We start from the raw sequence: 13,352 nt of genomic DNA, 5'->3' as shown, positions 1-13,352 counted from the left end.
CCCCCTCAGCAGGTCGGCTGGGGTGGGCAAGATGCTGGAAGGGCACATAGCCAGGACAGCTGACCCAAACTGACCAGAGGGATAATTCCATGCCATATAACACCACGTTCAGCAACAAAACTGAGGAGCAGTCTTCCTAAGTTCATAGTTGCTCAGAGACGTCCAAGCATTGGTCTGCTGGTGGGAGGCGGTGAACGACTGCCTTTGCACCATTTGTTTTGTTCCCCCCAACTTCTTATTCCTGCAGTTAAACTGTCTTTATCTCAACCCACAAGTATTTCTTGTTTTGCTCTTCTGATTCTCTCCCCTGTCCCACACTGGGGTTTGGTGGGAATGAGTGAGCAGCTGCCAGGTGTTTTTGTTTCTGGACAGAGTCAACCCACATCAGGCTTGCGATTTTATGAGAGGGTGGTGGTGTTAAAATAAGCCTCAGTCATGGTGATCTTCAGAATTAACCGCTGTGCTTACAGATTCTACACAACTTTATAAAGAAAGGACCAACACTTCGCAGTCAAAAGAAAAAGCTACTGTGGCATCCAAAGAAGATAGAAAATTTTGGTATCTCTAGTGAAGAACAATGCTTATTAGAAGCAATATTTTATCAAATTGAATCAGATTTAGAAGTTTTAACTTTTCCACTGAGTGAGATTGAGTTTAAATAATGTGATTTCAGGGTCCATGTTTTGTTCCTGTTCATGGATATGAGGATTTTTGTATGCTTGGTTTTTTAGTATCTATGTTTTCAGTTATTCATACTAGCATAACCACTTCATTACCTGCAAACCCATGAAATATCCAGACTGTTTTTTGTTACCATTGTCTTGAAACTGTAAGGTTATGAAAAAAGGTAAACACATCCTCCAGTGCCTCACCTGCTAAGCAACAATGAAAGCATATTCATTTTTTTCATTCTTCAGAGGGAAAGGAATTCAGAACGGAGCATAACCTTAAAGCTTAGTATAACCATCCAGATAATGAGCACCTAACAACTACCTTCAAACTGGGTAATAAGTTTTAGCTGAATTTCAAAACAAACAAAAAACAGGAACATTGTTTTTAAACAAATCTTACCTTTAATTTCTTATTTAGTTTACAGCAGTATCTGTATAACATTGCCAAATTTAAAGGTCCAAAATCTCCATAGAAACTGGGAGAAAAAGAACAAAAATGTGTTATTTATACAAAAGAGCTAAGCAAACTTCAACATGCACGTTTTTGATAGTTAAAGCTGCAAATCTAACTTTTGGGGGATACTGAGTAGCCAATATATATGGTGCAACAGATAAGCCCTTTATCAATTAATTTAAGAGGACAATAGTAACAACTAATTTGAAAGCATTTGTAGCTATAGTTTAAGATGCTCCAGTAACTACCTTTTCCATTATATACGCACAGTAACTACAGAACATTTTCTTCATCCCATGATACCCATTTTGCTTTTGGCCAAAATTATAGAGATAAGCACTTCAAGACAAGCTCTAGTCCCCTTTTAAGCCATACTGATGTCATCCTATACAAAGGTTCTACAACTGTTTAAGATGAGAATACATCATTAGATACTACGAAGAATAAGCTAAACAGAATTTCTTAAGGGTAGTAATATTTATTAAATAACACCCAGTCTGAAATTTTCTGTCTGAAATTTAAGCTTATTTCTTTTTATCCCACCCTCCGCTATTCCAGAGATTACATACTCCAAATACACTTCACACATAATTATGTTTCCCTTTGTCCCCCGAATCCTCTTGTCTCCAAGAGGATTGTCTTCCAATTTACTATTTATTTCATGTCTTTTGATTGTTCTTGTTTCTCTCTTCTAGATTTTTCTTAAGCATTCATATTACCTTTGAAGCAGCAATCACTGTCCTTAGGCTAAGAGCTAGCAGCAGTAATCTGTACAGGAAAATTATTGCACAGTAAAAGTTCCTAGTAGGGATTCACAGCACTCTTCCTAGCTAACCCTTCATATAGGCATCTTTACAAGTAATAGCAGCCTTTGTGCAAATAACTTACAATGACACCTTCTAGACCTTTGTCCTTCCCCACCCATTAGGCGAAATCGCTCAAAATTTAAGTTGCAGGCTTTCTCCAACATTTTTCAGGTTTGTGTGTAGAAGTCTATCTTGTTGATGTACAGGTTACAAGTTACAGTGAGAATGGACTGTAACTTAAATTGTTTTAATTGGCTCTGCCTGAAGTATTTTGATAAAAAACACTTCTCATCTATTGACAAAGAAAACGGGCCATCAGCATCTGAATGGGTGTTATTTGGGGAATGACAAAAGAAAAAGGCAACTATGTTCTAGGATTTACTAGAACACAGAATACTTTTTTTTAAAAACCAGTATGAGCAAAGTAGCTTTGATCAGCTCAAAGATATAACTGAATATACAGTTAAAGCACTGAAGAACTACAGCCATGCTTTAGCATAAGTTTTTATTACTATTCATTTGCTACAAGTACATCAGTATGAAGTCATACATCCACTTTCCCACATGATTAAACTTAAACAAAAGTGTAGGAAAAGCACATTAAAATGAATTTACAAATCAATTTATCCACAACAGACAAGTTACTCTTTTGGTGGGGATAAGGAAAAAAATACATTTATTTAGTCTATCCAATAACTATATTTCCACAACATAAAGCTATTCAGATTCTCTCAGCCACCAAGCTAAAGCTGTCACAATCTTATTTCTCCATCACTTATTCCCATTAAGTATGCTGTGCTTCTCTTAACTCATGGGAAAAAAGTATCAGTGTTTAAGACTCTAGTACTACCACTGTTTCTCTATGCTGCAGAGACAAGATACTTTTCAGAATCCAAACACCATCATAAAGGAAAGGCACTTTTGGTCACCGTTGCACCAGCATTATTACCCAAACACCAGCAACTCCCAAGTTATTTACATAACACCATGTAGGCAGTGTAAACCAGCCATTGGCTTCATTGATAAAACACTGTGCTAGATATGTGAGGGAGAAAGGTTGTTACACGTATATTTTTAACTTTCTCCATTTAATACCTCTAAATTGGAACAAGTGTAAATGTCCTTTTTTTTTAAAACGGGGCTATGTGAAACAAGTGCTTTACAAGACTCCAAATCAGAGAGTTCTCTGAAAGATAATACAAGGCTCTGTATTGAAGTCAATGAACTCTGATCTACAAAACCCTTTTTCAGTTTATATCCTTAGAACTAAATACAGTTTTGAACATGTGTAAACAGAAGGGTTTAATCTTATGCACTCATTACTTTTAGTATAACAGGCCATTTTTGTACTTGAGTTAGAGACACTTGATTCTGACTCACCCAGAGGATTTTCTTCTTAGGAAGAGAATTTTGACATAGAGTTAAATATAAGCAGAAGATGGGAAATGGGAGCTACAGGGAATGGGGAAGAAACTACATATCAAGTCATCATCGGAATAAATAATTTTATCTGGCAAAAGTTGAAGAAAAAAAAAACAACCTTATTATATAATGATCACTGATAATCACCTATCCAATATTGTTTTACTTCCATCTCTTTTACAGGTAATACTTACTTTATATCTAGATATTTTACAAGCATTCATACATAATAAGATATCAGGATGTCTCTGAAACTTAAGCCAGTTAAGAGAGAGTAATTTGCAATGGAGGTGGGAACCAGATATGAGGAACAGAAGGCAAGTATGGTATTAATCTACACTTAATTATATTTTGTTTTAATCAAGTACTTAGATGATAGCTTCAATTATTCTTCCCCCTCATCCCATGGAAATTTGCTATCCTTATGCTTCTCAAACTAAGAAGTAGCAAAACCCCAGAATATACTAGATGAATATTTAAACACTTACTTCAAAAATACTATTATAATGCTACCTGGAAGCAGTAGCATAGGTTTCTTATAGCTGCAATCTCCTTAGAATAGACTCCTAGAACCCCTCCCTCCTATCAGTTCTTATAGCATAAGATCTGAGGTATTTGCTGTGTTGTATCATAGGAATTGTCATCCATCTACAAAGGCCAGCCCATAAAAAGCTCATTGGTCTGCTGTCATGCAAGCAGTTACTGTACATCCTTCCAGGAAATTTAATGGTGAAAGAACTGTAGTCCGCAACTGTTCAGGACAGCAACTCAAGGTGTTTGTGACTGCAGTTCCACAGGAATCCATGTGAAGGTGCCGTGAGTCAGCTCAAGCCATGAGCACCCCTTCTGAATGCTGGAAGTCACTTTTTACTAAGCATTTCAATACCACTGACCCTAGTACAGCACTAAAATGACAAACAGCTTTCATATCTTGAATATCGGATGGAGCCTGGTTATGGTCTATGAAGGAATACTATAGCCTGGCAGACTTCGAAATGAATCGATAACCTCTATTTTAACATCGCAGTCAATCTACTTATGGCCAAGGTACCATCTTTCAAAGATAAATTGCACTACTTCTATTTTACCCCAGAATCCTGATACTTTTTCTCCACAGGTGAATACACCAGAGCAGTAGTTTCATACTGCCATTCACTTACAAGTTGTGTGATACAGCAACAGAGGTACAGATGAAAGGATAGGATATTTCTATCTGAAAAGTTATTTCTGGATTCTTTTCTTCATAACAGACCAGTGTAAGTTCAGTGTTATTGCTACACTGAACATGAAGGTATGCATACATTCTTACCAGGCTGTAGGCATTTCCAATAGTCTGAATGTGGTCCAAAACCTAATTACTTGGGGGGGGGGGCGGAGGGGGGGGGGAGGGGGAAGGCGGGGGGAAGGACAGAAACACTAAGCCACTTCTAACAATGCAATAATGCTCAGAGGGGAGCATTATTTCTCAGAAGGGATGACATTACCTGTATGGCAGCTGGTTTAGTGACTCGAAAAGAGGCACTGTTTAACAATTGCCATTGTTTTCTTGATTTTGTACACCAGAATTGAAGTACAACTTCTCCTTTAGGTAGGAAGCTTGCCTTCTTGGAGACTAGCAACCATATGAAGTCCTTTTTCTGCCAAAATAGGAGCACTTCAAGCTTGCAGTTACTCCAACCAAAAAGTTTAACCACAAGAACTTCAGAAATTAGCAGAAATACAACTCCCTAACTGCAAAATTAGACTAATTTTTCAGCATTTTACAACGATCTAGCTTACTACAAAAGTTAAACAATGTTTTTCTTCTCATTCTAATTCAGCCTCATTTTCTACTTGCTTTTCTCTCTCCCTTTGCTAGAATGGATTACTGGAACATTCAGGTCACTGCGCTGCAAGGCACTTGATGCATGTGCTCTGAATCCAGCCATCAAGCAGTACAAGAACCAGCTACCGCAGAAGTGGCCAACTGGCTACTACAGATAGATGCTTCGAATCATAAACTGAAGACATCTTACAGGCAACAAAGTTTCTGGATGAAAGTCAAGAAGATTAGTCCACATCTTCATTACAACATAACTGCTGGTCAGGAAATCTTACCTATTCAGTCTACTTTCTCCAGCACCTGTTTCCTAGAGTGTGTTTCTCCTTCTTAATTCTCAAGCACACGAACAAAGGTGGGATGCTCAATGGCACTGTCTCCCTGCCCTAGCCCCACCAACTCTCGTAACACGTGAGTTGCTAGGAGCTTTTTTTATCTGGGCTGAGACACAATCCCTAACACTTAATACTACTTAGGGATTGTACACTTCTGAATAGACGAAGGATGACGCAGCAAATATAACCCTAGAAACAATACATCACCTCACTGCTTGCATCTGAAGGTAGGAATAATGTAGAGGCTCCAGATCACACAAAACACTGGGTATTCTCTCCATTTCCCCTTCAGGGTTCCAAATAATCCTCAAGATTCCGATTCTTCAAAATCCAACAAAAACTCATAGGTGCAAATTACAGATAATTAAATAGCTATTCCAGACATATGCATTTTTGACAGAATCTCCTTGACATCAAGAACAAAGTATCAGTGAAGAGGGTCTCCCATAAAATGTTCCCCTATAGAAGAATCTTCAGGTCATGTTAAAACCTACTCTCTATGGAAAATAAATCACCTTAACAGAGACTAAGTTACTCATAAGGGGTTTCCTACATCAAGCTGTACTTCCATTCAATATTAAACTGGAGCCTAGAAAACAGATTTGCTTTATCCTGGTACTCATTTACTGCAAACAAAAAAAACCTGCCTGAATACTTTTGGTAACTGCTTTTATCTTTTCCATACTAAAAAGGGAAGACAGATATGGCAAAGCAATGGGAGCAAAACAGCAAATTGTAATTAAAGCAAAACATGTACTAGGTATGGTAAATTCATTTCAAAAATAAAATTTATGAAACTGTCAGACTGGAGAGAACACCACAGGTGTTAAAGGATACCACTTTAAAGGTATCAGTATAAAATTATGTCAGTAGTTCATGTCTGAAGGAAAAGCTGATGCTCTCAGTTCTTAGATCTTCTGATTTTCTTATTTGCAGTGAATTTAAAATCTCTCATTTTAAGATGGAAAAACAAAACAAAGCTGGAGTACTATTCTTAATATTCATCTGTAAGAGCTAGACATAAAAAGCTAATATTGATATATCAAGTTTTTCTACTCTGTATTTACATTCATATCAACAGAATTTTGGAAATTTCCGAATTTTTTTGTGGACTTCAGCTTACTAAGTTATCGGGGTCATCTGAAAATGAAGTTCAAGTCTTTAAAAGCTACCGATACGAACAAGGAACTCCCTGTTCTCTGTGTGAAGTGACAGCTCTGTTTGTTTTAACAAAGCTAAGGTTAAGTTTTCTTTTTCCTTTCAAATGATATAAGCCACAGAACAATGGAGAAGTTCAGATTTCCTATGCAAGTACTGCCACTGGATCACCACAGAAAAGAAGCATTTAGCCAAAGTGAAAATAAGCAAGTTAACCCTTACCCTTCTCACAGGAAAGAGAAACTGCTTCTTTGCATATACGCATGCAGCAAAGGAAACAAGTCCTACAAGTCAAAGTCCAAATACTACTTACTGAATATTGTTGTAGCTAAGCATTTGAGTCTTATTCTACCACTTCTTTAAGTCAAAGAAGCAGCTAACATTAAGATTGCTGTGAAACAGACAAGTAATATACCATGGCCTGAAATAAAGTTTTAGTGTAAAACATGGGATGTATCATGAATATCTATCAATTACTTTTACAGATGCTCACAAGATGTCAGGCTGGATCTGCAAAAGCTGTTTATACAGGAGATCCAAAGTCAGAACAAATGACTGAATAAAAACATTATAATTTATGAAAGCTGCCATTATAATTTCAGTAAGAGATTACTGTTTCTCATTATCTCAATTTTGTTTGAGAAAACTACTCAATAAAAAGGACAAAGTTGCTTTGATAAAAGTATGTGAAAGCCAAGTTAACCAGTGAAGTGTAGTATTCTCAACCCAGATCTGTTTACTGAAAGGTGAAACATGAAAGACACTATTATTAGAGAATGAAAAGCTTTTTACTAGTGCCTAACTCATTAATTGAGGTCTTGCCAAGACAAGGCTTGTCTATTTGCCATATGACAGTCTTCATCAAGCTGGATTATTTCTCATTAACTCCATTTTCCTGAAGTAATAGTTACCTGCACTACGTTACCCTGAAAGATTGTATTCCCTTACAAGCAGTAGTGCAGACTTGCTCAGGAAGGATCTCAGAGTTTCACAAAGACTGACAAAATCTTACAGAAACAGAACAACAACAACAAAAAAAACCAGAATTGGATAAATTCATTCAGGCTCCTTGTTCTCTCAGCTGAGGAATTTACATACCATTTCCCTAGCACAATAAGTTCAAGGTTAAATTGCAGCACATTTAACTAAAACAGTGACAGCTCTAACAGCGAGTTCCTAGTCAGATAGCATTCGAGATGTTCTTAGAAGCATTTAAGCCTATCTTTATTACTTTTAAAAGTGTGAATGTTTAAATAAGTGAAGACAGTGTTATGAATTCATTAGAACAGTTGACAGCTTCAAGCTAAAACTGAAGGCTGAAGTACTCAAGATTACATAACCACACTTTGTGTACAATTTAGGGATAAATCATGTGACAAACTGCAAGAGCAAAACAGCATTTATCAGACCAAAACTTCCAAACCCATTAAGTCTAGCACTACAGTTGTATATTAACAGTATACTCCACTTATTAAACAAAACGTTATTACTACCTTATGTCTCTTCAAGAGTGGGGGGAAAAAAAAAAAAAAAAAAGAGGGAAGTAAAGGCAGTGAGATTTTAAGTACTATCTGATCCAATAGCATGCTCTGTCAGACAGCCCCAAATCTACATATTCATGAGGTTTTCAGATCATGTATCACTTCAGCAAAAGCAAACTGACACCTCAGTAGTCAGCTGCACAAATTTCTGTAACACTTCAAAGTTATCACTAAAGTTAACGGAGTAACAGTCCAAAGAAAAGCAGTTTTCTTCCATGCACAACAAAGTATCTTGTCGCTAGAATGATGCATCTAAAGAAAATTAAGTAATTTTGTTAATATGACTGTTTATTGACTTATGTACCTCACAGGTGCTTAGGACTTTGTGCTTGGGGAGACACCTCCTATCCTCCTCCTTGTAACAATGTGAGGAACTCATTTGATTAAAAAGCAGAAGTAGCCATGAAATTCTGATCATCAAAACCAGCACAGGCAAGCTATTTTGAATGGAAACTCTAGAAACCACTGTTTGAGGTATAGCACTTCAAAACTCACTTCCAAATGTTTAACTGCTTTTTCAGAAAGGCTGAATTTTTCAGGAAATGAACAGAAAATCTGATCTGGTGTATTACACTCCACTACTTCTTACAGACAACTCCTAATGTCAGGCCCCTCACTTTGCTGTGCAGCCTGTGAAACATAACAAACTGATGTCAAGCTCACTGATGAGCACAAGGAAAAGGGAAGCTATAGTAAAATCACTTCCTCAAGAACCAAGAGTCTTGCATTATATTCCTCATTTTGCCTCTAGCTTTCCAATTGCAGAAAGATATTGAAAAAATATAAAATGGTAGCTCTATTGACACCTGCTTTTGCTTTCCTGAAACAATACAAACTTCCTTGGAGATGAGAGTGAAAAGAGAAGAAAAAATAAAATTAAAATCATGTATGGTTTTACTACTAAGTATTGCATACACTGATAGTGATGGGTACTGCAAGTATCGGGAAAATTTAACCCTGCTATGTAAAAAAAGTTGGATTATTACAAAAAACTAATCCATACCACCTAGTAACTGTCACAATTTCTACTTCATAGTATGTTTTAGTATTTTAATTTGAGAGCACAAAAGGGAGGGCGCTGTTATGGTATCAACTACAGGGTAATAACTTTAAAAAAAGATTAAATAGATTAGAAACTATCAATTCCAAAAATATACCACAGATTACATGTCCAAAAATCTTTAGATGTGCTGATGTGCCCTAGAAGAAAAAAGAAACTTTGCTACATTCCATTATCTTGTAATTGTAACTGGTATCAAGCTACACCCTGGTATGTGGTTAACGGGTAATTGGGTAAGGACTATATACTAACTGAATTTCCTTTATACATGTTAAAGAATATTACTTTCCATCTCCCCAAATTTCTGAGATTTTTTTTTGCTTTTGAATATGACACTGTCTTCACAAAAAATAGTCCAGCTACAGTCCTTGGTTACTACAACTGTCTGTAACTAATGGAGTACAGAATTGCTTCTCTTTCCCACCCTCAAGATTAAATCCCACATAAGATTCCTCCACCATTCCTAGAAACATATGAAGAATTAGAAACGTAAGACTTACGTATGAGGTATTTCAAGACATACAAGACCAATTTTTCCTTTCATTAAAGAAAGCAGAACATATTCACATAACACAAATTGCTCAGGACCTTCTCAATTAGAATTCTGCTTTTAAAGACACCAACCTTGCCCTTCAGGTATTCTTGAGGTCCCTTCCAACCTAAATTAGTTAATGATCATTACAGAACCTGCTCCCAACCCAACCAGTTAGTTACAGAAGTCAACTCTGGGAACAAGTCATTGGTGACTGCAGCAGAATACACACAGCTGAAGATAATACTCAAATTTGTGTAGAAAAGAAACCCTAAAACTGTAAGCTGTGCACAGAAAGTAAGATAGAAACCAAGGAAGATTGGTTTACACCTTCACAGAAGCAGTTTTGAAGTCACTGGAGAAGGGAAGGAAGAACGGTTGATGCTCACAAGCTTTTCAACTCATATGAAAAGAAAGTTATATTTTAAATAAGACCACTTTTTTATTTAACTCGTTCTGCTGCAAATCCCTTGACAAGCGGTTAGAACTGTTCTAAGTTTACAAAAGCCAACAGGAAGTGACATCTCAAAACCTGCAGGCTTATTTAAAAAGCTGCAAATGTTCTTTAAAAGTGCACTTAAGCTTTGCATTCACACGCTTCTGTAAAAAAAGGTGATCACTTCATAGTCTCTATAAAGGAAAATATATATAAAGCAAACTATTGTTTTATCTATTCACACTAAACAACAGCCTTCTATTTAAGACACCATTTAATAAGATGTAATTAGTCTTAAGAGATCTTCTCCACCTTATAAACAAATCTTACAAAGCTCAGCTCAATGACAATTTAAGCCATTTACCTGGTCTTGTAGCTGTTTTTGTGTTCCTTTAAAATAGCAATCTTGTTAAACTAGTTTCAGCTAATGTTTAAATATATTCGGGCTAACTCGTGCTTCTCACGCATTCTGCAAGTAGCTAAACAGGGCGATGATATTGTCTATAGCATTAAAGTGCGCTGGGAAGACCCTCACGTGATCACTGTGAGTATGCTAAACGCATCACAACACTTACTTTTCATAGACCAGCTCCTCATCGGTACAGAAGTAGTGAGTATTTACGGTACTTTTCGGTTTATTTCGTAAAGTAGCAAAGTACAACCGATCTGAAAAGACAGATAAAGGCAACAGGGTAGGACGCACAGAGCGGACCGCCGCCTCCCCACCGCCCCGCCAGCGGGCACCGCTCCGCGCCCCGCCCGGCCCCGGGGCGGAAGAGGCACCGCTCACCCTTTTTCTCCTGCGTGAGCGGTGGCGGGAGCGCCGGCAGCCGCTCCGCCCGTGGGGCCTGCCCACCAGAACCCCCGCCCGCCCCGCTCTCGCCGGCCGGACGCCCCTCGGGAGGGCAGAGGAGAGTTCTGACCCAAAACACAGCAACACATAGCAACAGGTGTCGGCCCCGCTTCTTACCGGAAAAGAGAGAGGAGGAAGGAATCGCTTAGGCGTGCCCCGCAGCAGCCGAGGGGCAGGCTGCTCGCGAAAACCGCAAGGCAAGGGGGGACCGAGGCCGAGCCGGGTACGCAGCAAAGCCCACGGAGCTGTGGCAGGGAGGGGGGAAGGACGGGAAAGAAGCCAGGGGGTCTCCTTCTTGAGGGAGGCTCCGGCGAGCGGGTCGCCCGCGGCCAGGGGACGGGGAGGGCTCGCTGGCCCGCTCTCACCTTTCACGAACTCCGAGGCTCCCCCCAGCACTTCGGAGGTAGCGGCCGCCGGCTCCATCTTAAAGAGGGCGCGGAGCAGCGAGGCGCGGGGCGGCTCCGAACTCATGGCACTCCCGGGCAGCCCCGGCGGGGCCGGGGCGCGCTTGCTGGGAAGCGACCCGCTGCCTGGAGGGGCCGCCCGCCAGGGGCCACGCTGCTGGGAGCGCCGCTGCCGCAGCCCGCATAGGAACGGGAGCGGGGAGAACTAGCTCCGGGACACGGCGAGCCGCCGAGCGGGCGGGCGCCCGCAGGGACTTCAGCTCCACCCCGCCCCCAGCCAGGAGTCGCCCCCGGATAAAGAGGCAGCGGGCGGTTACCAGGCGACCAGCAGCGCTCAAACAACCGCGTTACCCAGCCTTTGTTTCGCCCGGCCCAAGGCGAGTGACCGGCAGGTCCTCCCTCCCCAGCCCTCCCGGCGCGGCTGCCCCGCCCTCCGCCTCACCACCGGGCAGGCGGGCCGCCAGCGCCCCTGCTCCGCCAGGCAGCGCTGTGCACCCGGCGCGGCTCCGCCCTCCGCCTCAGCCTTGCTCTCACGCCCACCTATAGGGGGGAGAAGCGGGGGGGGGGGCACGGCCCTCTCCGCAGCCCGGCAGCGCTTCCGCGGCCCGCGGCGCTTTTTTCTCCTTTTTCCCTTAGGCCGAGGGCAACCCGTGGTAAAACGCCCCACGGATACAGAGGGGATCTTGAGGTGCAGCTGCAGGGGCGTGAGGCGGCAGGAAGCAGACCTGAGCCGCAGCTAGTACCTCAGCGGCGCAGGCCCGGCTCAGGAGGGAGATGAGCGAGCCGCGCAGGAAGCCGCCTCAGGGCGGAAGGAACGCGCGGCACTGCACCGGGGGAAACTCTCCCTGCCCTACCTGGGACACTTACTCGCATGGGGCAAGGCCCAGCCGCGTCTGCGCCACTATTTAGCCTGATAGACAAACCGACCCACCAATCAAAAGCTGCCCTCATACGTCTCCAGCCAATGAGCGAGCGGTGCCTGGTAAAGAGAGGGCCGCTGCGGGGCGTACCCCTCGAGCGGGGTTCTCCCTGGAGCCGCGGCTAGGAAACCCCGCGCCCCGGCGCCTCTGTTCCAGCCCGCCGCAGTTTCTGTCAGCGGCTGCGGCCGTCCTCCCTGCCTTCGACGAGGAGTTGTGTCTGGCGGGCGGCGTCCTCTGCTGGGGAGAGCTGAGGGGGAGCACGATCTCGGGGAGGCCGCTTGCGAAGAACAGGGACGGCGCGCACCCCTGTGGCGGGAAGCTCTCCTGGCTCGAGCTGCGGGCTCTCGCTCTTCCCGGGAAGTCATCCAGCCGTGAGGAGTTTCACGTATGCTTCTAAGGCTGTCTTAAAACGACAATAAATTACTTGTAGCTCGATGTTTTAAAAAAGTGAAGGACTGACTTTCTGATGGTTCACTTGCAAAGCTGAATTAGCTTGTAGTCTGCAATTCACTTACTGCCAAAGAAACAGAAGCATCAAAAGTGCTAAAAATGCCTTTCTTCTACCATCTTCGCCTTTGGAAAGAATTAGTGAGTGCCAAGCAGAACAGGTGGTCCATCTCATTTTTACAACTAAACAAGCAAGAGATACCTTGAGGAGGAAAAATAGGATGCTATTCTTCCCCAAAACAAAACAAAAAAATAAATCCCACCCTTGAAACACCTTAAAGACATTGTAATACAAAGCAATATAGCCCGTGGTGCAGCCCACGGTGAGGCCGGCTGTCCCCCTGCAGTCCGTGGAGGCCCACGGAGGAGCAGAGATCCACCTGCAGCCCATGGAGGACCCCAGGCTGGAGCAGGAGTCTGTGTCCCATGGAGGGCCTGCTGGAGCAGCCATTGCAGAGGGACTGCACCCCATGGAATAATGACCCATACCGGAG

At 41.9% G+C, this 13,352-nt stretch overlaps 1 protein-coding gene across 1 annotated transcript in view; it reads right to left on the bottom strand.

Moving 5' to 3' along the window:
* The window catches only part of CDC14A (cell division cycle 14A), a 64,173-nt gene extending 50,821 nt beyond the window's left edge, over positions 1 to 13,352 (bottom strand). Inside the window, exons 1-3 of the mRNA XM_086753384.1 lie at positions 11,453 to 13,352; positions 10,810 to 10,900; positions 1,072 to 1,147 (exon numbers count right to left, since the gene is read on the bottom strand). Coding sequence (XP_086609510.1) covers positions 1,072 to 1,147; positions 10,810 to 10,900; positions 11,453 to 11,558 — 273 coding nt within the window. The 5' untranslated portion in view covers positions 11,559 to 13,352. The remainder of the gene's footprint in view (positions 1 to 1,071; positions 1,148 to 10,809; positions 10,901 to 11,452) is intronic.

The sequence above is a fragment of the Chlamydotis macqueenii genome, chromosome 8 (assembly GCF_036417535.1).
Source record: "Chlamydotis macqueenii isolate bChlMac1 chromosome 8, bChlMac1.mat, whole genome shotgun sequence".
Lineage (NCBI taxonomy): Eukaryota > Metazoa > Chordata > Aves > Otidiformes > Otididae > Chlamydotis > Chlamydotis macqueenii.
Note: the sequence above shows the minus strand (reverse complement) of the source record. Positions and strands in the feature narration are given on the sequence as shown.